Raw genomic sequence first — 26,298 nt, 5'->3', positions numbered from 1 at the left:
GGGGGAGATTCTCTTTTGTACACACATTGCTGAAACTGAGTAGAATCCCTGTGAATTGCGCAAAAGGAAAGTGGGGGGAAATCTCCGTGGTTGGACACACACTGCTGAAAATCACTAAAATAGAAGCCTCCTTCTCTGTGCCTCCTTGCCATGTTTTTTTTAAAAAAAATATATATTCTGCCACTCCAATGGAATACTGATATATTATCATATCATCCAAAATACTATTTAAAATCACAGTTCAACACACAGTGACTTGAGTAGACAGGCAAGTTCACCATTTGTTCCTGTGAATTGCGCAACAGGAAAGTGTGGGGGGGAATCTCCGTGGTTGGAACACACTGCTGAAAATCACTAAAATAGAGGCCCCCTTCTCTGTGCCCCCTTGCCACATTTAAAAAAAAAAAATTCTGCCACTCCAATGGAATACCAATATCATATCATCCAAAATACTATAAAAAATCACAGAGAGAGCCAATGGAGCCTAGGATCGTCCACTCCCCCATCCCCCGTGGGTAAGTCATCACCCAAATGCAGGGGCGGGGAGAGAGCGAACATACAATCCTAGCCTCCACTGGCTCTCTCTGCAATTTTTAATAGTATTTTGGATGATATGATGATATATCGCTATTCCATCGCAGCAGCAGGGGGAAAAAACTAAAAATGTGACGAGGGGGCACAGAGAAGGAGCCGACCATGGCTGCCTCCGTCTCCATCTCCGATATGGCTTCCTGGGGCATTGCAAAGGAGATGGCTGAAGGCCGGCTGAAGGAGGAGTTGGAGAAGGGGTAGGAGAATGGGGACATGTCATGACATGGAAAAATCAACCTGCGGCTGAACTACGCACCTACTCACATCCGAGATAAGCTCGGAAGTAAACTTATTTTCGGGATAAAACAGGGATTGGAAAACCCAGGGAAATCACAGAATGGAAGTGAGCTGAGCCCCAAGGGAGGGGAACGTCATGCATAATTGGGACATTTGCGAGAGAATCGCAAGACAAACCAGCCATGCATAACCGACCAATAACCCCAGGGAGATGCGCCTAAGCCCCCTTACTCAATCTTAAGGAGACAGTTGAAAGACAGTTTTTATTTAGGATGGCATTTGATTAATTTAGTTTCTCTGTTTTAAGGTGTGGTTTTTTTAATGTATTTTTATGGTCACTGCCTGTTTACATTGTAAGCTGCCTTGTGTTTCATAAAGTAGAAAGGTGGCTAATAAATGTTTTAAATAAAATAAAATAAAATAAAATAAAATAAAGGCAGATAAAAATAATCAGGGTTGAAGCAGCCATGGAAATGAATCTGTGGTAAAATGATGGTAAGACGGGCGGAAAAGTACTGGCTGGACATTAGGAAAAATTTTTTACAGTGTCAGTAGTTCAGCAGTGGAATCAGCTGCCTAGGGAGGTGGTGAGCTCCCCCTCACTGGCAGTCTTTAAGCAGAGGCTGGACGAACTCTCAGGGATGCTCTAGTCTAGGCTGATCCCGCACCGAGCAGGGGGTTGTACTAGATGGCCTGTATGGCCCCTTCCAACTCTACGATTCTATGATTCTAAGACAGCAGAGAGAATTGTGGCCAGAAGAAGGAAATATAAACCCAGCCTGCACATAGAGAGAAAGACACCTCCCGAGTAAACCCCCTTACTTTCGAGGTGCCTTTGGTTGAGTAATACAGCCCGGAGCGCCGCAGGGAGAAGTAAAACCTTTTCCACACTTTGCGCCCAACTTCCTTCATGTGCAGGAACCCTTGGATTTCAGGGCAGCTTCCCGAATTTAGTACATTCTGAGCGAGGAAGCCAGGGAAAGAGAAACAGCATTAACATTTCCATCAGCAGCTCCATCTCAGTTACTGAAAGCATTTCTCTTTCATCTTTCCGCTCCGCAAGGAGCAACCAAGGCCAATGCTTGCAAACAGAGCACAATGAAATCAAAACAAAGAATGGTGCAATCCTTTGTAGAGTGACACCCTTCTAAGCTCACTGACTCCAGGGACTGCACTGTGCCTGATTTGCATAAAATCAAAACATCAGAAAAGAAGAAGAAGAAGGAGGAGGAGGAGGAGAAGAAGAAGAAAGGAGAAGAAGAAGAAGAAGAAGAAGAAGAAGAAAGGAGGAGGAGGAGGAGGAGGAGGAGGAGAAGAAGAAGAACAAGAAGAAGAAGAAGAAGAGTTGGTTTTTATATGCGGACTTTCTCTACCACTTACGGCAGAATCAAACCAGCTTACAACCACCTTCTCTTCCCCTCGCCACAACAGACATCCTGTGAGGTAGGTGGGGCTGGGAGAGCTCTAACAGAGCTGTAACTTGCCCAAGGTCACCCATCTGGCTTCATGTGGAGGAGTGGGGAAACAAATCCAGTTCACCAGATTATCGTCCGCCGCTCATGTGGAGGAGTGGGGAATCAAACCTGGTTTTCCAGATAAGACTCACCACTCCAAACCACTGCTCTTCACCACTACACCACACTGGCTAGAAGAACTAACTGCAGATGGCGGATTGGGCCATCAAAATGATTCAGGAGCAAGCCAACCCAAGTAGCCCTAGACTAAGGGTAGGGTTGTCAGCTCCGGGTTGGGAAATACCTGGAGATTTTGGAGGTGGAGCCTGAGGAGGGTGGGGTCTGGAGAGGGGAGGGACTCCAATGCCAAAGCAGCCATTTTCTCCAGGGGAACTGGTCTCTGTTGCCTGGAGATCAGTTGTAATAGTGGGAGATCTCCAGCCACCACCTGGAGGTTGGCAACCCTATCTCAGGCTCAAAAAAGTTGTGGGTTTTTTTTTAGCACTGAGGAGGTGCTTGTTGCCCCATTGAAGGCTGCGCATGAGGTCTTCAGTGGATCTAATTTAAAAGCGGAAGACCTAGGAATTCCAGTAGTGATGCCTGATGTCATGTGGACGTTCCCGTTAAATGCAGAAGCTTCCTGCTCTCCCACAACAGGACAAAATCCCTGTATGGAAGCAGTGTGTGTGTGTAAAGTGTTAGTTTATTCAATTTTACAGTCCTTACACCAGACGTAAAATGTTTGCAGGTACATTATCCAAACCAGCAGTATAAAACAATACCTTTTGGTTAAAACACTATACAAAACATTACTCTCTTTAAAAACTGGTCAGCCATATAAAATTAAACAATCAATCCACTCTACAACTTTTCATTTCTATTTATATTTCCTATTATTAAATACATTCTACAAAACTTGGCCACTAACTTTGTTACCTGAGAACATCCATCCTTAAGAAGGATGTTAACTCTAACGAATTCAGGATAACCAGTGCTCTTTCTTAAAAGAGGGCCAAGAATCTTCTCCCTGTCCTCCCTATAGTAACCGCACCTAAGACGGACATGTCCCAGCGTTTCTGGTTCACTGCTGTTGCAGGGACAGATCCCTTGTGAGAAGGGAGTCTTTTTGAATTTTCCTTCTAATACTGCAGAGGGCAGAGCTGAACATCGAGCTACAGTGTGTAAAGCACCATCAAGTCACGGCTGACTGATGGCAACCCAGTAGGGTTTTCAAGGAACGGGACAATCAAAGTGATTTGCCGTTACCTGCCTTTGCATAGTGACCCTGGACTTCCTGGGTGGTCTCCCATCCAAGTACTGACCACGGCCGACCTTGCTTAGCTTTTGAGATCTGAGGAGGTCAGGCTAGCCTGGCCCATCCAGAACAGGGCCACATGGAAGAGCCCTCTATTAAATCTCCCCTTTTATTGTCTTGATTTCTAAGCAAAACAGACCCACTTCCTTTCCTCTTTACTAAAAAAAATCCTGTGCATGCGCAGTGGAGGCAAAAGGACACCTAGAAAAGGTTTGGGGGCAACAAGAACAGGAGGTGCCTACCTGGATGAGTTCTGAATGGGACATGCCCTTGTCGGCCGTGTCCAGGCAGCTGGAGACCATGACTTCCGGGAACAGGGATTGCTGCGGTGGTGGAAGTAGGAAAGAGGTGAACCTTCAGCCCCAACCAAGACACACGAGAGCAGGGCTGGACGCTTGTCTTCCCCTGGTATAAAATTTGATCCCATTCCATACAGCTAATAATGCTCAAACTACTCAATATAAAACAGGGACCAACCCCAAACTAGGGTTGCAAGGTCCCCCCCCCCTCCTCCGGCAGGAGGTTTTGGGGGAACTGGGGCGGGGGTCGCGCACGGCCATGCTGACGCCATGACATCACTTCCAGTTTATACCCGGAAGCGCCGCATGGCAATGGGCTGCTTTACCACTCTAACACCCAAAACGCTAGTGATTCTTGCTCCTGAGCTGGCCGGTGGACTGGTGGGCTGCCAATCCACCGGCTGGCTCAGGAGCAGGGATCGCTAGAGTTTTGGGGGTTTGAACGTTTAAGTGGCCCGTTGCAATGTGGCGCTTCCGGGGGTAAACCGGAAATGATGCAATTGCCCGCCAAGCCAAGCGATCCTGGCAGCCCTATCCCAAACTCTTAAAGCGGCTGAGGGATAAGATCAACCGAGATGTTCCGCCAGGCCTATGGCTGAGGACAAAAATGTACAATACAATTACTGTTAAGTGCAACCAATGTTTATCTTATGGTGTCTAAATACAACTATACATTTAAACATACAGTGTTATGTACAAGCATACAAAAATAACAAGCACAACCAAACAAGTCCACATGGATGGTGACACAGACAATAACAAAATTCACAAAAATGCAAGGTCTTTAGCAAGGTGCTGCATTCTTCTATAAGTCCCATGCAGGTAAGAGTGCAATTCCATCTAGCTGGCCTCCTTCCCTGTTTCTAAAATTATTATTATTTCCATGTGCCTATTCCCAATCCCCATTCCTTTCTTTACTGAGATTGTCTGTTTTTCCCTTCTCCTTCCTTTTTCCTTCTCCTCTTTTCCTTCCTTCCTTTTTCCTTCTATCCCTTCTCCTCTGGTTAGCCCACCCCCCTGCTATTGAGATGGTTTAAGGGCGTCATCAGAATGTTAATAGATGTTGGAGAATGTTTAACTGTAACTTGCTATGCTTTTATTTGTTGGGATATGTTGTAAACCGCCCCAAACCCTACCTGTTCGGGGAGAGATAGAAACCAAATAAATAAATAAACAAACAAACAAACAAACAGCTGCCCTGAGCATTTTCTGTTGAGGTGGAATGGCGGAACGGCTTGCCCCACGAAGGGCCTGCCCCACGAAGCCAGGGAGGCTGCCCGACTTTCCTCGTTCCGCAGAAGATGTAAAACCGAATTTTCAGGACGGCATTTTTATAAGGGGAATAAGCAGAGCTACGCCCTTCTCAGTTCACTGAAGTCAGTCGGTAGGGTGGCACATTTTTTTACTGCATTGCTGTTTTACTGCATTGTTCATTGTATGTATTATACCCTTCTTGCTAAGCTGTTTTTAAAAATGTGTTGTCCACCTTGGTGAGACAGATGGACTATAAATGAATAAAATGAAACCCCACAAATTGTAGGAAGTAAAAAAAAAAAAAACTTGTTGTAAACCTCTGGAGATAAAACTTCACTAACACAGAAGTGTAGGAGGTCCAAAAAGTTCACAGAAACTGGGTCCAGGGCTTAATATAGCACCGAAACCAAGCTGGTAAAGAATTAGACTTCATTGTAGATAAACAGGGTTGCCAGATCTAGGTGGGGAAATACCTGGAGATTTTTGGGGTGGAGCCTGAGGAGGTTGGGGTTTGGGGAGGGGAGGGGCTTCAATGGGGTATAATGCCATAGATTCAACCTTCCAAAGTGGCCATTTTCTCCTTGGCCTTTTATGCATGGCTGTTTCCCTCACGGTCACCCCTCCAAAGACTTCGGGTCTTTGTGTTAATTATGCATGCCGTTTCCGACCATCAGAGGTCACCTCGCTCTCCCCTGTGTTTCCCCACAGTTTGCCCGCGTTTTCAAATTCAAGATAAAACAGGTCCCTCAAAACGCGGGCAAAACGCGGGGAAATGCATGCATAATTAAAAATAAAAACCAGCAACCTGAAGTTGTCAGAGGAGTGACAGCAAGTGAAACAGCCATGCATAAAAGACCCAGGTGAACTGATCTCTGTTGCCAGGGGATCAGATGTAACAGAGGGAGATCCTTAGCCACCCCTTGGAGTCTGGCAACCCTACTAAACTAACAGAAGGGAAATCTTCTTCTTGAAGAACTATTTAGGAGACAAGAATCAGACAGCTTCCACGTCCAACCGGGGGAAAGGAATGATCTCCCCTTCTGGCCTTCTGGCCCATCCATCCCACTTACCGGTGAGCTCTTGAACAGCTCATACTTGGCGTAGTTCTTCCGGAAGACGAACCTGCTGTCACCCCCAACAGGCCATGTGGCCTGGACCTCCACCACAGACTCATGGTCTTCCAGGCACCGCTCTGAGGAAGCAGAGTGGAGAGAACAGGTTGCAGAGCCTCCGAATCTCCCTCGCAGCCCTTCCCTTACTCTACCTGGCACAGACAAAGGGGACGGGGGGGAGCCGGCGGGCATTAAACATGGCAGCAGGGATTTAAAAAACAGATGTGCCTCAGGGAGACCTGTGAGTGGATCTCCCCAGTGGCTTTCAATGGCAAATGACAGTTCTGCTTGCCACAATTTTGGATTCCATCCTTTATGAGCTAGCGTGGTGTAGTGGTTAAGAGCGGTGGTTTGGAGCAGTGGAGTCCGATCTGTAGGACCGGGTTTGATTCCCCACTCCTCCACATGAGCAGTGGAGGCCATTGTGGGGAACTGGATTTGTTTCCCCACTCCTACACACAAAGCCAGCTGGGTAACCTTGGGCTAGTCACAGCTCTGATAGAGTTCTCTCAGCCTCACCTACCTCGCAGGGTGTCTGTTGTGGGGATGGGAGGGGAAGGTGATTGTAAGCCTGTTTGAGTCTCCCTTAAGTGGTAGAGAAAGTCGGCATATAAAAACCAACTCTTCTTCTTCTTATGGGTGGTCAAAAGGGACCCCTGTAGTCTATTTCCCAGCCAGAAAAGCTGACTGGGCCCAGACTATTTATACATGTGCATACATACACTCACACACTGCTAGAACCCTTTAAGGAAAAATGGAATTTCCCCCCTTAAAAAGAGCTAATCACAGTGTGGGGAGAGGGACTGGTCTAGATTAGTGAAACTGTGTGGGGCTGTAAGGTTAAACCACCCAGATCCAAATATGGCTTTGTAAGAATGACAAAGAACTGTATCTATGGGATAGACAGATACAAAAGTATGGGTCACAGTGACAGCAATCAGAATACTGATAGAGGAATTCGAGTTGCCAACTGCCTGGAGGGGAGGTAATATCCTGACCTCTTTCTTATATTTTGCCATCAAGTCACAGCTGACTTAAGGCGACCCCGTAGGGTTTTCAAGAAAAGAGATGTTCAGAGGTGGTTGCCATTGCCTGCCTCTGTGTCACGGCCCTGAACATAAGAAAAGCCATGCTGGATCAGACCAAGGCCCATCAAGTGGAGCAGTCTGTTCACACAGAGGCCAACCAGGCGCCTCTAGGAAGCCACAAACAAGACAACTGCAGCAGCACCGTCCTGCCTGTGTTCCAAAGCACCTAATATAATAGGCATGCTCTTCTGATCCTGGGGAGAATAGGTATGCATCATGACTAGTATCCATTTTGACCCCTCTCCTCCATGAACATGTCCACTCCCCTCTTAAAGCCTGCCAAGTTGGCAGCCATCACCACATCCTGGGGTTGGGAGTCCCACAATTTAACTATGTGTTGTGTGAAGAAATACTTCCTTTTTCTTGTTTTGAATCTCTCACCCTTCAGCTTCAGCAGATGACCCCGCACTCTAGTATTATGAGAGAGGGAGAAAAGCTTCTCCCTGTCCACTCTCTCCCCAGCGTGCATAATTTTATAGACCTCTATCATGTCTCCTTTTTTCTATGCTAACCACCTTTGTTCTAAGCTAACCACCTTTTTTCTAAGCTAAACAGCCCTAAGCGTTTTAACCGTTCCTCATAGGGCAGTTGCTCCAGCCCCGATCATTTCGGTTGCTCTTTTCTGCACCTTCTCAAGCTCTGCAGTATCCCTTTTCAGGTGTGGTGACCAGAACTGTACACAATATTCCAAGTGTGGTCTCACCATAGATTTGAATAAGGGCAGTATGACAGCAGCAGTTTTATTCTCTATTCCTTGTCTAATTATGGCCAGCATGCAATTTGCTTTTTCACATCAGCTGCACACTGGGTGGACATTTTCATCAAGCTATCCACTACCACCCCAAGATCCCTTTCTTGGTCTGTTGCTGCCAGCACAGATCCCATCAGTGTATATGTGAAGTTGGGATATTTTGTCCCAATATGTATCACTTTACATTTGCTCACATTGAGTCTCATTTGCCATTTAATGCCCATTCCTCCAGTTTGGAGAGATCCTTTTGGTGCTCTTCATAATCTGTTTCTGTTTTAAGCACCCTAAATAATTTGGTGCCATCTGCAAACTTGGCCACCTCACTGATCACCCCCAGCTTCAGGTCACTGATGAAGAGGTTGAAAAGCACCTGTCCCAACACAGATCCCTGAGAGACCCCACTGCTCACATCCTTCCATTGTGAGAACTGACCATTAATTCCTACTCTCTGCTTTCTATTTTTTAGCCAGCTCTCAATCTATAATAGGACTTGTTCTCTTACCCATGACTATGAAGTTTGCTTAGCAGTCTTTGGTGGGGGGCTTTGTCAGAAGCCTTTTGGAAATCCAAATATACAGTGTCCACAGGCTCATTCCTGTCCACATGCTTACTGACGCTTTCAAAAAGAAAAACTCTAAAAGGTTAGTGGGATAGGACCTACCTTTGCAGAAGCCATGTTGGCTTTTGCTCAGCAGGGCTTGTCCTTCTATAAGGTTGACCCTGGTATTCCTTGGAGGTATCCCATCCAAATACTTGCCAGGGTCAGGGCTGAGAGTATGTGACTGGCCCAAGGTCCCCCAGCCAGCTTCCATGGTGCAAGTGGGGATTTGAACCTGGGTTACCCAGGTTCTAGTATGACACCTTAACCTCTACACCATGCTTGTCCTCTTTACTAGAGGTTGAATGGGATCTTATTTACCTCCATGCCATGAAAAGCTTCCACTGAGCATTTTCATACATATGAACACATGCCTTATACTGAACCAGACCCTCAGTCCATCAAAGTCAGTATTGTTTACTCTGACCGTCAGTGGCTCTCCAGGGTCTCAGGCAGGGATCTTTCACATCACCCACTACCTGATCCTTTTAACTGGAGATGCTGGGACCGGACCTGGGACACTTGTCATGTCCAACAGAGCCACAGCCCCTCCCCAGGGGCCTCTACATTAAGCCTCTATTAAAGGGACAGGGCATTTCCCCCCGCCCCAGCCTATTGGCAACCCTATGGAGGAGTTGATTTATTTATTTGTTTTGATATCTCTTTTGCCCTGTCTGTTTTAAATGACTCTGTCTTTTAAGTTATTCTGCCTCAACTAGCTGAAAATGGGTTGAGTTAGATGAACCACAGGATCCTGTGCAACTCTGGGATGCTCGGGATAAAGGCGGGCAGACAAAAATTTAAATCACTGCAAAAACAAACTCTGTGATTCTGTCCTCCAACACACTTACATCATTCCCTCCCCCACTCCCCCCAGCCCCATTCGGAGGCCTCTCTCCCCTCCTCACCTAGAGCTAGGTGCTGATAGACCTCGACTAGGGACCAGCAGTCGTCATGCAAAGCATGGGTCTTCTGTACCAGCATCTCACAGACATGGCGAGCCGTGGTACCAGCTGTGACCTCCAGTGAGCGGCACGTACCATCTTCACTGTAGACCTTCACCACCTGAAGGGAGAAAAGACGGGGAGAGGTGAACAGCGGAAGGATGCTGAAGCATCGGCTGAGCTGAAGCCTGGTTCGGTCCTCTGAGAACGAAGTGATGGAAGACCCACTGAGAAGAGCCCTGGCCAGGTCAAACCATCTGAGGCAGGGTTCCCCATGGGCACCAGAGCAAGAACTTGGGGGTTCTTGCAAGGAGAGTCCCTTGCAGCCACTCTGCAAATTTGGGGGCTCTACCTGCAAAAATGCCCCCCCAGGAGCCGAGGAAAGCCAATCCCGATTTTTATCTGGCTTTTTCGGGGATGGCAAATTCGGCTTTGCCATCCTCCCCAGCTTTAGGGACTCAGTAAACCCGAACCCGAAATTTACTGAAATGGCTCTTTTTCAGTATTTTTTCGGTTCGGGTTTTACCGAATGCACAGCCCTAAAAGGGACTAGGCAAGTAGGTGATGTGAAAGACCTCTCTGCCTGAGACCCTGGAGGGGTCTGAGTAGACAATACTGACTTTGATGGACCAAGGGTCTCATTCAGTATAAGGCAGCTTGATGTGTTCATAGCTTAGGGTAGCAAACTCTGTATAATAATCATGCATTGTGTAACTCCCTTCCCTTCATCTGTCTTAAACCCCCTGCCCAAACATTGTTTCTTAAAATGTTTCAAACTCTAAATGTATGGCTTAATCCAGTCAATCACAGATATCTCTTGATGGCCTCCAAGTCCAGACTACAAACAATGGGTGTTTTTAGAAAAGAGCAAGAGTCCAGTAGCAACTTAAAGACTAACAAAATTTCTGGCAAGGTTTGAGTTTCATGAGTCACAGCTCGCTTAGAATCATAGAGTTGGAACGGACCACCAGGGTCATCCAGTCCAAACCCCGGCACAATGCAGGAAATTCAGAACTACCTCCCCCCGACACACACACACACAGGGACCCCTACTCCATGCCCAGAAGATGGCAAAGATGCCCTCCCTTTCATGATCTGCCTAAGGTAATAGAATCAACATTGCTGACAGCCATCTAGCCTCTGCTTAAAAACCTCCAGGGAAGGAGAGCTTACCACCTCCTTAGGAAGCCTGTTCCACCGAGGAACCGCTCTGTTAGAAAATTCTTTCTAATGTCTAGACGGAAACTCTCTTGATTTAATTTCAACCCGTTGGTTCTGGTCCAACCTTCCAGGACAACAGAAAACAACTTGGCACCCTCCTCTGTATGACAGCCCTTCAAGCACTTGAAGATGGTTATCATATCCCCTCTCAGTCTTCTCCTCTGCAGGCTAAACATACCCAGCTCCTTCAACCTTTCCTCATAGGGCTTGGTTTCCAGTCCCCTCACCATCTTTGTTGCCCTCCTCTGGACATGTTCCAGCTTGTCTACATCCTTCTTAAATTGCAGTGCCCCAAACTGAACACAATACTCTAGGTGAGTTCTAACCAAAGCAAAGCAGACCATTTTGCGTGATCTGGACACTATACTTCTGTGGTACATCCCAAGATTGCTTTTGCCTTTTTAGCTTCTGCATTACACTGCTGACTCATGTTCAGTGTTTGGTCTACTAAGACCCAGAGATCATTTTCGCACACACAACTGCTAAGACGAGTCTCCCCCATCCTATAATTATGCATTTGATTTTTCCTACCTAAATGCAAAACTTTACATTTATCTTTGTTGAAGTGCATTTTATTAGTTTTAGCCCAATTCTCCGACCTGTCAAGATCATCCTGTATCCTGGCTCTGTCTTCTACCATATTTGCTACCCCTCCCAATTTAGAATCATCTGCAAATTTAATAAGCATCCCCTCTATGCCTTCATCCAAATAATTTATAAAGATGTTGAACAACACAGGGCCCAGGACAGATCCCTGAGGCACTCCACTAGTCACTCCTCTCCAAGTAGATGAGGAACCATTAACAAGCACTCTTTGGGTGAGATCTGTCAACCAGTTACAGACCCACCTAACAGAAATAGGATCTAAACCACATTTTCCCAACTTGTCAACAAGAATATTATGGGGAACCTTATCAAAAGCCTTACTGAAATATAGATAAACTATGTGTACAGCATTCCCCTGATCCAGCAAGGTAGTAACTTTCTCAAAAAAGAAAAGATTGGGTTCTGCAGAATAGGCATTTTTGATGGGCATCTCCACAAAGAAAACTCTCCCCAGCTTGGTCAAAGAAGCCTGAGGACCTCTTTGCTCACTCAAGTCCCTCTATCTGCAAAACCGAGCGATGGCTTTGTATTTGCGGAAGAGCTCTCTCCCAGCAAACCCTGCAAAGTTTCCGTCATCACCTGCGATATGGATGCTGCTATGACCCAACAGGTCCACAAGAGGGAACCAACCGGCCATTCAAGCCAAGCTGGTGTGATAATGCCTGACAACCGAGGGGACGGAGGGACAGTGCCAAATATCCTAAATGAGATGGTGCCAGCTAAGGCCCGCTCTACCTGTGGTTGCCTGATGGTATGGGGAAAATGTACTCTGCACATGCACAGATGCCACCATCATTTCCACATTAGCCTGGCATTGGAAACAGGCTTTGGTGCTGGTAGGGTTGCTCGTTCTAGGTGGGGAAATACTTGGAGATGTTGGGGTTGGAGCCCTGGGGGTGGGGTGTTTGGGGAGGGGAGACACTTCATCAGGATAAAATGCTATACAGTCAACCCTCCAAAGCAGCCATTTTCTCCAGGGGAACAGATCTCTATTGCCTGGAGATAACCTGTAATAGCGAGAGATCTCCAGGCCCCACCTGGAAGTTGGCAACCCTAGGTGCTAGGCCCTGGTTCACATTAAGCCCTGACAGAGGTTGTGGGTCCTTCAAAGGGGGGTGGGGGGAGAGGGCCTGACTGTCCTCCACTCAGCCACAACATACACACACCAGTTCATTTGAGGCACTGGAATTATTTTGGTTAGGTTCCCAGACCATATTTTTCTTCTCCCTCCACCCACCAGGCTGCATGAAAAATTATCAGGGTGATACCGAAGTCCCCCCTCCGTCTAGAACCAAGGCAGGATTATCATCATCATTATCATCATCATCATTGCTGTCAAGTCACATCTGACTTATGGGCAACCCCTAGTGGGGTTTTCAAGGCAAGAGACGTTTGGAGGTGGTTCTGCCATTGCCTGCATACAAGCCATCTGTCAGCAATACTGATTCTATGACCTTAAGCAGATGATGAGAGGGGAGGGCATCTTGGGCATTTTCTTGGCATGGAGTAGGGGTCACTGGGGGTGTAGGGGGGAAGGTAGTTGTGATTTTCCTGCATTGTGCAGGGGTTGGACTAGATGACCCTGGCGGTCTCTTCCAACTCTATGATTCTATTATTCGACCCTGGTATTCCTTGGAGGTTTCCCATCCAAATACTCGCTGGGGCAACCCTGCTTAGCTTCTGAGATCTCACAAGATTAGGTTAGCCTGGGGGTATCAAGATCAGGGCAAGGCAGGAATAAAGAAACGGAATTCCTTTTCTGCCTCCAGTTCGGTCAATCGAATGGTTGACTTGAGTGGTTTTTCAACACCTGGGCAGGTTACCAGCTTGGGCTCTCAAGTGGTCCATCTTCTCCGGTGCCCCTTCCTCCCAGATTGTTATGCCAGCTGCAACAGCCAGCATGGTGTAGTGGTTAAGAGCGGTGGTTTGGAGCGGAGACTCAGATCTGGAGAACCGGATTTGATTCCCCACTCCTCCACATGAGCGGTGGAGTCTAATCTGGTGAACTGGATTTGGTTCCCCACTCCTACATACAAAGCCAGCTGGGTGACTTCAGGCAAGTTACAGCTCTATTAGAGCTCCCTCAGCCCCACCCACCTCACAGGAGAGGGGAGGGGAAGGAAGGTGGTTGCAAGCCGGTTTCCCTTAAGTGGAAGAGAAAGTGGGCATATAAAACACAACTCTTCTTCTTCTGATCTCCGTAGGGTTGCCAACAGGCCTGAAGAAAAAAATGTCCTTCCATGTTCACGTGTGGAAAGAGGCAATGGACGCTTTTCATGGCATGGAGGTAAACAACATCACCTGGCAAAGAACATCCCATTAAGCCTCTCTGAAAGGGGAAGATATTTCTTTTCTACTCCAGGCTGTTGGTAACCCTACTGTTGAGCACGGGGCTGGGTGAAGCCTCCTAGATGGAGACTGAGCGTCCTGTTCCTGTTCCCTGGCAGCCCTATGAAATCAGGATTTCAACTGAAGTAAATCTGAGACACATGAACACATGAAGCTGCCTTACACTGAATCAGACCCTCGGTCCATCAAAGTCAGTATTGTCTACTCAGACCAGCAGCAGCTCCCCAGGGTCTCAGGCAGAGGTCTTTCACATCACCTACTGGCCTAGTCCCTTTAACTGGAGATGCCGGGGATTGAACCTGGGACCTTCTGCATGCCAAGCAGATGCTCTACCACTGAGCCACGGCCCCTCCCCTGGGAGCCTATAGAGAGAAACTTTCCCCTCTAGTGAGCCAGCAGCAACTTCTCTAAACCAAGTTTGCTTGCTTACAACAGAACCACAGACATGCCAGAGATTGGCACCCTATGTGGGTACCACGCTGCATACATTGAGGCACAACTTATGGAATACACATGTGGGGTCCCCACCCTGTGCTACAGTTAGATGTGTGTTGTGAGTTCTCCTCAGTTCCTGCAGTAGGGTAGCCAACATCCAGCTGGTGGCAGGAGATCTCCCACTATTACAACTGATCTCCAAGTGACAGAGATCAGTTCCCCTGCAGAAAATGGCCGCTTTAGCAATTGGACTCTATGGAATTGAAGTCCCTCCCCTCTCCAAACCCCACCCTCCTCAGGTTCCACCCCCAAAATCTCCAGGTATTTCCCAACCCAGAGCTGGCAACCCTATCCTGCATGCAGAGTACGAAGTTCGGATCTGGACTGTGATGCATGTGAACAAGAGGTGTTATTCGCCTTCTCCTTCACAACACTGTCCATTTGAAAGGGCTGGGGGGGTGGACATTATTTTTCCTATTGGGGAAGGTGGAAGCAAGATAAAGACACCTTTCTATGCGCCACAGGTGTGATCTGAATTGGGCACTGCTTGTGTAGGAAGTGAGGAGAAGAGACAACTCCTGTCTGACACTGGACAGGACCCTAGCACCAACTAACATACTTTGTAATGAGTGAATCGGTCCCATGGCATGCTGACACTGCATGCTGCTGTGCTGGGGGCCACACTCGAATGAGATGCCTGACTCTGCAACCCAGGAGCAGAACGACAGGATCACATACCCACACCCCAACCTGGCAGGGAAAAGGCATCCCAGAGGCAGCCAGGGACCTCTTCCCAGAAAAGGAGGTCACGGAAGGTTTGGTTGACCTGGCTGGCCAAGAGGGGCACAAACTGCAGCTGGTGCTACCTAGAACTGGCCCGCTTCCATCAAGGGCAGGGGCTGGCGGGGGAAGAGGGGAAGAGCTGGACTTTGGACGGCGCTGGATTCACTTACTCTGCTGGCCCGAGCGGCCCAGCTCCACGTCCCGGAGGAACCTCTGCAGGCTGAGAGACAAGACAGGACAGAGCCTGGGACTAGCCTCCCCCCCCACACACACACACCGCCATGCCCACATACGCATGCACTGTCAGATACTCCGATAATTCACAGCCTGCTTCTCTGCTTTCTATTTGCACTGCTTAACACCCCCATGTTGCCTGTGTCATACCACGTCCCCATCTCTAATGCACATAACCAGCGGTTTATTTATTTGTACTAGAAGAAGAAGAAGAAGAAGAAGAAGAAGAAGAAGAAGAAGAAGAAGAAGAAGAAGAAGAGTTGGTTTTTATTTGCTGACTTTTTCTATCACTTAAAGCAGAATAAAACCGGCTTACAGTCTCCTTCCCCTCCCCGCAACAGACACCCTGGGAGGTAGATGGGGCTGAGAGAATTCGGAGAGAACTGTGACTAGCCCAAGGTCACCCAGCTGGCTTCATGTGCAGGAGTGGGGAAACCAACGTGGTTCACCAGGTTAGCATCCGCCGCTCATGTGGAGGAGTGGGGAATTGAACCCCGTTCTCCAGATTAGAGTCCACCGCTCCAAACCACCGCTCTTAACCACTACACCACACTGGCTCACGCTGAACAGAATACTGAGTGCTTTACAGAGTAACAGAGGTGGGGGGAGTGGGCTCCTTCCTTGTGATGATCATCTAGATGCAGAAGAGGGTGGGAGAAATGCAACCCAGTGTGCAGACTTGTGCTTTGTTTCAGCAGGGGAAGCAGGGGGGAGTGTCAGAGGAAAGGTTTCCCCCACTAGGTGAGTTTTGAAGGAAGAGGAGCCTGGGATTGCCAGCTCTGGATTGGGAAATACCTGGAAATTTGAGGGTAGATCCTGGGGAGGACGGGGTTTGGGGAGGGGAAGGACTTCAGCAGGATATAATGCCATACAGTCCACCCTCGGAAAGCAGCCGTTTTGTCCAGGTGAACTGATCTGTATCAGCTGGAGATCAGTTGTAATAGCAGGAGATCTCCAGGTGCCACCTGGAGGTTGGCAACCCTAAGGTAGGCCGGTCATATACACCAATGCAATGCTCCAAGCCAAAGGCAGCCTGTCAACCATCTATCGCAGCCTCGCTGGTGCTCAACAACCACCCCAAGCAGGTGACGGAAACAGAGGTTTTCCGAGCCCCTGATCTGCTGTCATCCACAGCTGGTGGGCTGCCTCAGGTGGGGTGGGCAGCAAGCCGAATGCCAACCACACTTCTCCTGGGGAAAGCAGTTTGTGGGTATGACAGAGCTAGGGTTCCCAAGTGCCTGCTAATGGTGGGCAATTGCTCTCCAACTTGAGCCGCTGCCCACCGACACTAAGCAGGTCGGTGGGAGGAAGCAGGCCGGCAGAAGAGGGGGAGCAACCAGCATCCCCTGAGCAATGCCGTCACTTCTGGATTGACACGACGTCATCGCACCGAGGGGGTACTCTAGCACTCTCCCCAAAAACTCTATGGAAAGCCTAGAGTCTGGGGCAAGTGCTAGAACGTCCCTCCCAGTGCGATGCTGGTGTTTCCACGTCAAACCGATGTGACGTCATTGCGCAGGGGACTCTGATCACCTTCCTTGAACCCACCTTCCTAAAGTTCCCACCAGTTGCCAAGAGGGACCTGGCAACCCTAGACAGTAGTGCCCCAACCCAGTAGCATCCCCAAAACTAAGACAGCCCTGCTGTCAGTGCCAGCAGCTCTGGAGAAACCCAGCCATTGGAGGTAGGGTTGCCAGCTCCGGCTTGGGAAATACCTGGAGATTTTGGGAGTGGAGCTTGAGCAGGGTGTGATTTGGGGAAAGAAGGGAGAGCCAGCGTGGTGTAGTGGTTAAGAGTGGTAGTTTGGAGCGGTGGACTCTGATCTGGAGAACCGGGTTCGATTCCCCACTCCTCCACATGAGCGGCAGACGCTAATCTGGTGAACCAGGTTGGTTTCCCCATTCCTACACATGAAGCCAGCTGGGTGACCTCTCTCAGCCCCACCTACCTCCCAGAGTGTCTCTTGTGGGGCGGGAAAGGGAAGGTGATTGTAAGCCGGTTTGATTCTGCCTTAAGTGGTAGACAAAGTCAGCATATAAAAACCAACTCCTCCTCCTCCTCCTTCTCCTTCTTGATATAATGCCACAGAGTTCACCCTCCAAAGCAGCCATTTTCCCCCGGTGAACTGATCTCTGTTGCCTGGCGATCAGTTGTAATCCCAGGAGATCTCCAGTCACCTCCTGGAGGTTGCCAACCTTAATTGGAAGGCTGTTCACATGTACGCAGGGCCAAAACTTGAGTCAGCTCTTTCCATCCTTGGTGCATCATTGGGAGGGAAACCGGATACGCTGGAGGGGCGGTGGGGGAAGTGTGGGAAAGTCATTGGCCTCTTAAAAAGCGGCTCCCAGAATAGCAGCCGCCACCCTGGCTCAAATCCCAGGGGACAGATTAGACCGTCAGCCTCTCAGCAGCCCTCCCACCCTGCCCCAGATGAAAGGGAAAGACGGGGTCTCACTGTCATACTTCACGTAAACACCTTCATGGTAATCTCTAGTCTGGGCTGCCAGCAAAGCTAGAAACTGGCAGGGAGTTCTAACAGCTTCAAAGTGCCAGACAGGCTGACGGAGAAGGACTTTTCCTAGAAGAGGCCCATAATCATCCCCCTTCTCAAGATTAGGAGGCTGGGGGGTTAGTAACCTCTTCCCCATAAGAGATGAAAGGAACGGTGTTGGGGGCAACTGTTTCTCACGGGCGCTCCTGTCTGATCTGTTCTTTGTGCAGATGTGCACGGTTGGAACCAGGAGCGGCTTCCCCTCTCCTCTGCTTTTGCAGGCACGCAACCGGCATTCTGCTGCCCCAAGCAGGGTTCATCCATTGCTTGGTTTGCCAAGTCTCCCCTGGCCACTGGCAGGGGACGGGGTGGGGGGGTAGGGTTGCCAGCTCCTGGTTGGGAAACTCCTGGAGATTTGGGGGTAGAGCCTGGGGAGGACAGGGACCTCAGTGGGGTACAATGCCACAGAATCCACCCTCCAAAGCACCCATTTTCTCCAGGGAGCCAGCGTGGTGTAGTGGTTAAGAGTGGTGGTTTGGAGCGGTCTGGAGAACCAGATTTGAGTCCCCGCTCCTCCACAACAGCGGCGGACGTTAATCTGGAGAACCGGGTTGGTTTCCCCATTCCTACACATGAAGCCAGCTGGGTGACCTTGGGCCAGTCACAGTTCTCGCAGCCCCACCTACCTCACAGGGTGTCTGTGGTGGGGAGGGGAAAGGAAGGTGATTGTAAGCCCTGTTTGACCCCCTTCTCTATTTTTATGGGGTCTGTAAAATGACCCTGCGAGTTACACTTTACCCTAATGGTTGTATTTTGATACAAAGCACGGATTAGGAAAAGGAGTCGTTTATCTATAGATGTCTTCCCTAGTTTTTCTCAAAGTATAGGTCTTGAGATTGAGTCAAAGGCAGATTTGAAATCTTTAAAGGCAGCATACAAGGATACAATGGGGTTAGAAGAATATTTGGCTATTAGATGGTCTAACATTGCACACTGATCTATGGTCGATCTCCCCTCTCTAAACCCTCCTTGCTCTTCTGCTAAATATTTATCTTGTTCTATCCATTCCTTAAGCTTCCACTGCAGGTGTTTCGCATACAGCTTACTTACTACACTTAATAAACTTATCAGCCTATAGTTAGCTGGATCATTTTTATTAACCTTCTTATATATGGGAGCTACTATTGCTACCTCCCACCCTTTTGGGATCCAGTTTTATCTATTGTTGTAAATAAGGTAGTCAAAACTGGGGCCCACCAATCAATGTTCCTCTTGATTAAATCTGGAGGCATTAAATCTATTCCTGGTGCCTTCCCTAACCTCAAGGATCCTATGAGGTTTCTTATCTCTGATTGTTCAATTGGTGGCCATATTGGAATATTATCAATATTATCAGCATTTCCTAAATGTGAATCCTCCAAGGCTAGGGATTCATAGAGTTCCTTAAAATGTGTCTCACATATTTCTGGTAAGCTTGTCAAGGAAGAGTAAGTTCTTTTAGGATAATCTGACACCAATCTCCAAAATTGGAGATTTTGTCTTAGTAGCTAGTCTTAGTAGCTTGCCTAAACTGTTCCCATGCTTTAGCTATGTCTTCCTTCCTTTTATGTCTGTAAGTGTTTTGTATTGGAGTTTCTGTACCTTCAGATCTCTCAGTGATGATATACTTGGATCATTCCTGTATTTGGCATACTGCTCCCTAAGTGCTCACTTTGCTATTCTGCATTCTTTATCAAACCATTGTTTTGAATTATTATTCCGGTTATTTAACAGGCTTTTATTATTTATATTTATGCTAGTAAATATTCGGGTGGTCATCTGCTCATAACCATTGTAACAGCTATCCGGATTGTCTGCATTCAAAAAACTCCTTAGAGTATCTTGTATGACATTCATATTATACAGATCCTCCGTGATCCTGATCATCTTGGCATTCCATATTGGACGCCTATACTTGGTAACGTCTTCTGTTAAATCTATATATCTCTCAGCCATACGTGGCTGAATCAATGGGTAATGAAATTTTAAGTTAAGAGGTAAATGATCACTGTCATAATACGAGGAAACCTCAAATGAATCAACGAATTGAGCAAAAAATTTTGACACCATGATATAATCAATAGTGCTCATCCTATCCCCCATCCAGCATGTATATTCCGCTGGATGATCCCCAGGGACAGCACCATTCAAAATACAAAGATCAAGCTGACAAGTAATTTGTGCTAAGAGGTAACCTGCACAGTTACATTTAGAGTCCTTAAATTTTCTCATATAAGGCAAATCTAGGTTTCCAGTATCTGGTGGACATGTCTTATATTTAGCATATAATGTATTGTCATCAGGGCTTAATCTAGCACTGAAATCACCCCCTGCTATAATATATGCTGTTGGATAACTATTCCTCAATTGCCATATAATGTTTTCAAGGCCTATCCAATCTTCCTCCACATGGGCTTTTGTTTTTGCTGGTGGCATATAGACATTTATAACCAAGTATACAGCTTTTTGAAAATGCAACATTAATGCTAGAGCCAAATGAGAGAGGGGAGGGAATGTTACTACTTTGACCATTAAGGCTGTTGATATTAAAATGCCTAACCTCCCCCCCCCCGCCCCCCTTAGCCCTCCCATGTACTGATGGTTCTGCATTCAAAACAAAAGACTTATATCCATCATATGCAGGCAAATCTAACATCCAGGTTTCCTGTATCATGATTAAGTCGAATCTAGATATAAATGTACAAGTATCTGCATCCTTTACTCTATGTGCCCATCCCATGACGTTCCATGACAGCAGGAATAGTTCTTGGCTATTAGATTTATTTATTTTCAGGGATAGCTGCGATAGTCATTCCGTTGAGATCAAGTCCAATTGGCCTGTTGTATCATTAAAGATGCACTCATTTTTGACTGCAGAGTCTCTCTCTATGCTCTTCCCCTATTGATAATTGTATTTCCCCTTCTATCCAGTCCATTTGCTGCACAGTAAAAGTTCCTTTTTCTCTTGGATTAATCCAATCTTCATCATCAGTGCCATTGCTAGTAGTGGGTTTATTAGCACCTCAACTGTTTATTTTTTATATTAATGACATAACAACTTGTCTTGGGAATATGGATTTTCACCCTCCAAAATTAGTGGACAAACACATTTCATTACTGAGGTATGCAGATAACCTTTCAAGGACCCCTACTGGGTTAAGAAGGGCATTGCATTCCTTAGCGCAGGGATGGGGAACCTCAGGCCAGGGGGCCGTATGCGGCCCCCGAGGACATTTTTTGTGGCCCTCGGGAGCTCCGGAGCCCTGCCGCGAAGGCGCGGTGCAGGGCAGCCCTCCCTGAGGGTGTTCCGGGGGCCACGGCTTGCAGGGGCGCTGCGGCACCCTTTGGACCTCCTCTCGCCGACTGACGGCTGTTGGTCGGCGAGAGGAGGGGGAGGGACGCTTTCCCCTATAGCCGCAGTGTGCAGGAACGCCAGGGCACACTGTAAGCCCCTCTTGCTGCCTGTTGGCTATTGAACAGCTAGAGGGAGGGGAGGAAAGAGGCCCGTGGCTCCCGGCGGCAGAGCATGCGCGCAGGAGCCGATTGTGGACTCTGGGGGGGGGCATGGAGCCTGGGGCCAGGTTGCGTGGGGCCGGCAGGTGTGGGGGGGGGGAGGGAAGGCTTTTCTCCCTCTCTTTCTGTCTCTTTCATTGTCTGTCTCCCTCCGTCCTTTTCTTTCTCCCCCTTTCCATTTCTTTCTCCCTCTCTCCCTTTTCCTCTTTCTCTGTTTTCCTTCCTTCCTCCCTTGCCGATCGACTGCGGGCTGTGCCCCCCTGGCGCCTCGTTTGCTCGGGCCCACCGCTGGCTGCCCTCCCGCCTGGGAGGGGGGAGCGGGGGCACCCTCCAGGCCTTCTTTGCATGGCCTCCCCTGAGGTTGCCAATCTCCAGGTGGTGGCCGGAGACCTGGCAACCCTAGCCTCTCTCCCCCCACCAGGAGATCTACACCTAGAATGGCCCCCGAATGATGTTATAAATGTGCAAATGGCCCTTGGCAGGAAAAAGGTTCCCCACCCCTGCCTTAGCGGAATATTGTTGTGAGAATCAGTAAAGTTCCGCAAAACATTTTCATTCAACAGGTGCTTTTTTTTTTTTTAAGTCCCCACCTATTTCCCCATTCCTTTCTATCCCTATAATTTTTTTTTTACTATTGCTATGTCTAATCATTAAGGGCTAGCTCCTATGTAAATAGGCACATCCATGCCCTGATGGTCATTCAGGAGTTTGTAAACCCAAGAGAACCGCCAAGTTTGGAGAAAAATCATATTTTAAAAATAAAATCTCATTTGGGGTATTAAACACCTAAGTTAGTAGTGATGTCCGAACATGTACAGATGTCATAAAAACCAAAGCACTGGGGTTCAGGTGGCATTTAGTATAAGGCTTGCCAGCTTTGGGTTGGGAAATACCTAGAGATTTGGGAGGTGGAGCCTTGGGAGGGCAGGTGTGGGGAGGGAAGTGATCTCAGCAGGGTACAAGGCCATAGAGCCCACCCTCCAAAGAAGCCATTTCCTCCAGGGGAACTGATCTTGGTCATCGAAAGATCAATTGCAATAGTGGGAGATCTTCAGGTGCCACCTGGAGATTGGCAACCCTATTTAGTTTGCAAAAACTAGCGGTGGCTAGCAAGAAAAAGGAAGGGTGTGTGTGCAAGCCTGAGTCAGCAATGGGGAGGAGGGAGAAAATGAGATTTCCCTACCCTCATCCCCAGAATCCTTGCAGGTCTCCCTATTGTCTGATATGAAACACCAACTGTTATGTTGTCTTTCAGTATGTTCAGGGGGCACCAGCTGGCGCTGGTGAAGATGGGGGCAGAGGAGGCTATATCATTTCAATTATTTTATTATTGCAATCATTATTGTCACTATCTGGTTTGCAAAACACAGTCTGTCTTAACGGCTGCGACTAGATGATGGTTTCCCATACTGCTGTTTTGTAAAAATCTAGCAGGAACCCTGAAATAAAGGAAGCAGCCCTCAGAAGAAAGAGGCACAACTTTGTTCCCACGGAGGCCCAGTTTGGATTGGGACTGCGGTGTGTGGGGAGACAGCCTTCACACCAGCAGCATTTGTCCTATCTTCCAGCATGGTGTGGTGGTTAAGAGTGGTGGACTCTAAACTGGAGAACTGGGTTCAATCCCCCAGTCCTCCACGTGCAGCTTGCTGGGTGACCTTGGGCCAGTCACAGTTCTCTCTGAACTCTCTCAGCCCCACCTACCTCACAAGTAGGGTTGCCAACCTCCAGGTACTAGAACACTTAGAAACTATTAACCTACTGTAATAAGGAATTGTGCAAGAGAATAACCAGCAGCACTGGCTTTACAATAAGAATTTAAAAAACAATAATAGACGCAAAAGTCACAAATCTATACTAACAATGAAATAAACAAGTAATGAGGTGCAAAATTTGTGAGTCCAAAACAATGCCTGTTACATCACAGGGTATATCATGTAGTAAATTCTGTCCATGAAAGGAATCCAAAATTTCCGTGGTAATATTAATAGTCCACACAGATGACTTCAAGCCACATATATAAGAAGAATAAGAACCCCTCAATAATGATAGACAGGGATCCGGTAATCGCTCTGTTTCGGTGTTAGTCTTCCTCAGGGTTCAACACTGACTGCATGAGAACATTTTTGTTCCATTCAGCACAGAACCTGCTACTATTCTCTTGCACAACCTCCAGGCACTAGAACTCCAGGAGATCTCCTGCTATTACACCTAATCTCCAGCCGATAGAGATCAGTTCACCTGGAGAAAATGGCTGCTATGATAATTGGACTCTATGGCATTGAAGTCCCTCCCCTCCCAAACCCCAGCTCCTCAGGCTCCGCCCCAAAAATCTCCAGGTATTTCCCAACCTGGAGCTGGCAACCCTACTCACAAGATGTCTGTTGTGGGGAGGGCAAGGGAAGGCGATTGTAAGCCACTTTGAGAGCCAGAATGGTGTGGTGGTTAAGAGCGGTGGTTTGGAGCGATGGACTCTGATCTGGAGAACCGGGTTTGATTTCCCACTCTTCCACATGAGCAGCGAAGGCTAATCTGGTGAACTGGATTTGTTTCCCTACTCCTCCGCATGAAGCCAGCTGGGTGACCTTGGGCTAGTCACAGCTCTCTAAGAGCTCTCTCAGCCCCACCTACCTCGCAGGGTGTCTGTTGTGGGGAGGGGAAGGGAAGGTGATTGTAAGCCGGTTTGAGTCTCCCTTAAGTGGTAGAGAAAGTCAGCATATAAAAACCAACCCTTCTTCTTCTTTGAGACTCCTTATGGTAGAGAAAAGTGGGGTATAAAAACCAACTCTTCTTCTTCTACCCAGGGAGCTGCTATTAGCCCCACCGGGGAAACTTGCATGTACTGATGGACTATATGTAAGTTTCCCCAAGGAAGAAATTAGCAGCTCCCTTGGACCATTTCAGGTTGGGAAAATGTTTCAGGAAGGGGGACGTTTTAGCTCTGTCTCCCCACGGGCTGCAGTCCTGCTCCAAATTAGGTCAAGCCAACACCAGATGGGAATTAGGGTGGGGCATGAAAGTACTTGAAGCAACAAGGCAGGGGGACCCAACCTTTTTCAGCCTGTTGGCACCTTTGGAATCCTGATACCGTGTGACGGGCACAGCAGCAGACTGGCTGCCACAAAGTTGGTTGCCGCAGCATAACTACAGTCACACAGCGAAGATCCTTGTGTTGTGGTGGCAGCTGTTGCCAAAGCAACATATTTAAAGATCTGCCCAGCCGATCAAGTCTTCAGTGCTCACTCAGAAACCCTGCTGAGCGAAACCCCTACCTGGCCTCGCCCACTTTCTAAAAACACTTCGTGGGTGCCAGGAAAAGTGTTGGTGCACCACATTGGGGACCCATGTGATAAGGTATGGGGAAGGGGGTTTGGCTCCCCTCACCTGCCTGCATCATCTGTTGTCAGGGTTGCTAGGTCCCTCTTCACCACTGGCGGGAATTTTTTGGGGCAGAGCCTGAGGAGGGCATGGTTTGGGGAGGGGAGGGACTTCGATGCCATAAAGTCCAATTGGCAAAGCGGCTATTTTCTCCAGGTGAACTGATCTCTGTCGGCTGGAGATCAGTTGTAATAGCAGGAGATCTTCTGCTGGTACCTGGAGGTTGGCAATCCTATCTGGGCAGGTGCAGCAGTATACAAATGGGTCCTTCCCCCGTCAGGTCAAGTTTGACTGTTGGAGAAAGGGAGGCCTGCGCAATGAGAGAATATGCTTTCCGGCCGGTTGAGAAACACCTGCTCTCAACGCGGCGCTTTTCTATTAGCTAGGGTTAATGCATTCCCATCTAGGATGCTCTTAGGCCGATACCTCCAGATCCCTAGACATGAACGCCTATGCACATGTGGTTTAAACTTGTTAGATACAATTGACCACATCCTTTTAGATTGCCCCTTCTATGTGACTCTGCGGGATAAACTGCTATCTACTTTGCTCCAGTACAAGACATACAGGAGTAATGAAGTGAAATGCAAATTTCTTTTGAGTGACCATGATCCTAAAATTACAGCTACCGTGGCTGAATTTCTTACAGGAGTTCTTAAAGAACAAGAAAAGTTTTATTAACCCAACTTGTAACTTATATGTATTGCCCTTTGGAGGTATATTGTTGTTGTTTTCTATCTCTGTCTTTTGGTATGCCAATAAAGGTTAATGAAATGAAATGAAAAATGAAATGAGAAACACCTGCTTCGAATGTAATTTTCCTGGGCCTAAATGGGCAGCGTGGAGGCTCCTTCGGGTCTTAGCCGGCTAATCGAGGCCATTCTTTTTGCTTACTCCGCATGCAAAGGGAGCATCTCTTGTTTTCCTCCGTCAGAGAGGGGAAGGTGTGGGCGAGGCTTCTGCATTGGGTCCCGAGAGGCCACAGGTGGGTTGAAACCCTTCCAAGGCTGCTGGAAGCCTCCCGTCCCATAATTACAGGCTCTCCGGTGGAGGACCAGAGGCTGGCCAAACAAAACCAGGAAGCCTTGGCAACAGTCCCGTGGCGACCGGCCTCACCCTCCCATGCCCAGCAAGCTCAGGTCCTTCAACTGTAATTCTGAGATTCTCTGTACCTTGCTGGAGGGGTGGGGAGGAAGGTGGGTTAGAGCCTGAGGGTACCCTAAGAAGCCAGAACACCTTGGTGCAGTTCTCAGCTCTGAAGAGAAACTGAGGCACAGTTTCTTGAGCTCTCTTGCTGCCCTGGGCAAGATTCACTTTGCTTCCTCCATAGTCGTTCCCCCTGTAAAGATCTTTTCGATTGTAACCCCTTTCCTCTGCTCCCAAAGTAATAGGGTTGACATCCTCCAGGTGGTGGCTGGAGATCTCCTGGGATTACAACTGATCTCCAGCCAACAGAGATCAGTTCAACTGGAGAAAATGGCCGCTTTGGCAATTGGACTCTATGGCATTATACACCTTTGAAGTCCCTCCCCTCTAGGGTTGCCAGCTTCCTCTTCGCCACCGGTGGGAGGTTTTGGGGGCGGAGCCTGAGCAGGTTTTGGGGAGGGGA

General features: G+C 48.1%; 1 protein-coding gene across 1 annotated transcript in view; it reads right to left on the bottom strand.

Moving 5' to 3' along the window:
- Positions 1-26,298, bottom strand: part of GRB7 (growth factor receptor bound protein 7) — a 91,238-nt gene that overhangs the window by 20,224 nt on the left and 44,716 nt on the right. Inside the window, exons 4-7 of the mRNA XM_056863050.1 lie at positions 9,608-9,764; positions 6,221-6,342; positions 3,840-3,920; positions 1,651-1,788 (exon numbers count right to left, since the gene is read on the bottom strand). Of these exons, the coding sequence (XP_056719028.1) occupies positions 1,651-1,788; positions 3,840-3,920; positions 6,221-6,342; positions 9,608-9,764 (498 nt within the window). The remainder of the gene's footprint in view (positions 1-1,650; positions 1,789-3,839; positions 3,921-6,220; positions 6,343-9,607; positions 9,765-26,298) is intronic.

Source organism: Euleptes europaea, chromosome 18 (genome assembly GCF_029931775.1).
Source record: "Euleptes europaea isolate rEulEur1 chromosome 18, rEulEur1.hap1, whole genome shotgun sequence".
NCBI lineage: Eukaryota > Metazoa > Chordata > Lepidosauria > Squamata > Sphaerodactylidae > Euleptes > Euleptes europaea.
Note: the sequence above shows the minus strand (reverse complement) of the source record. Positions and strands in the feature narration are given on the sequence as shown.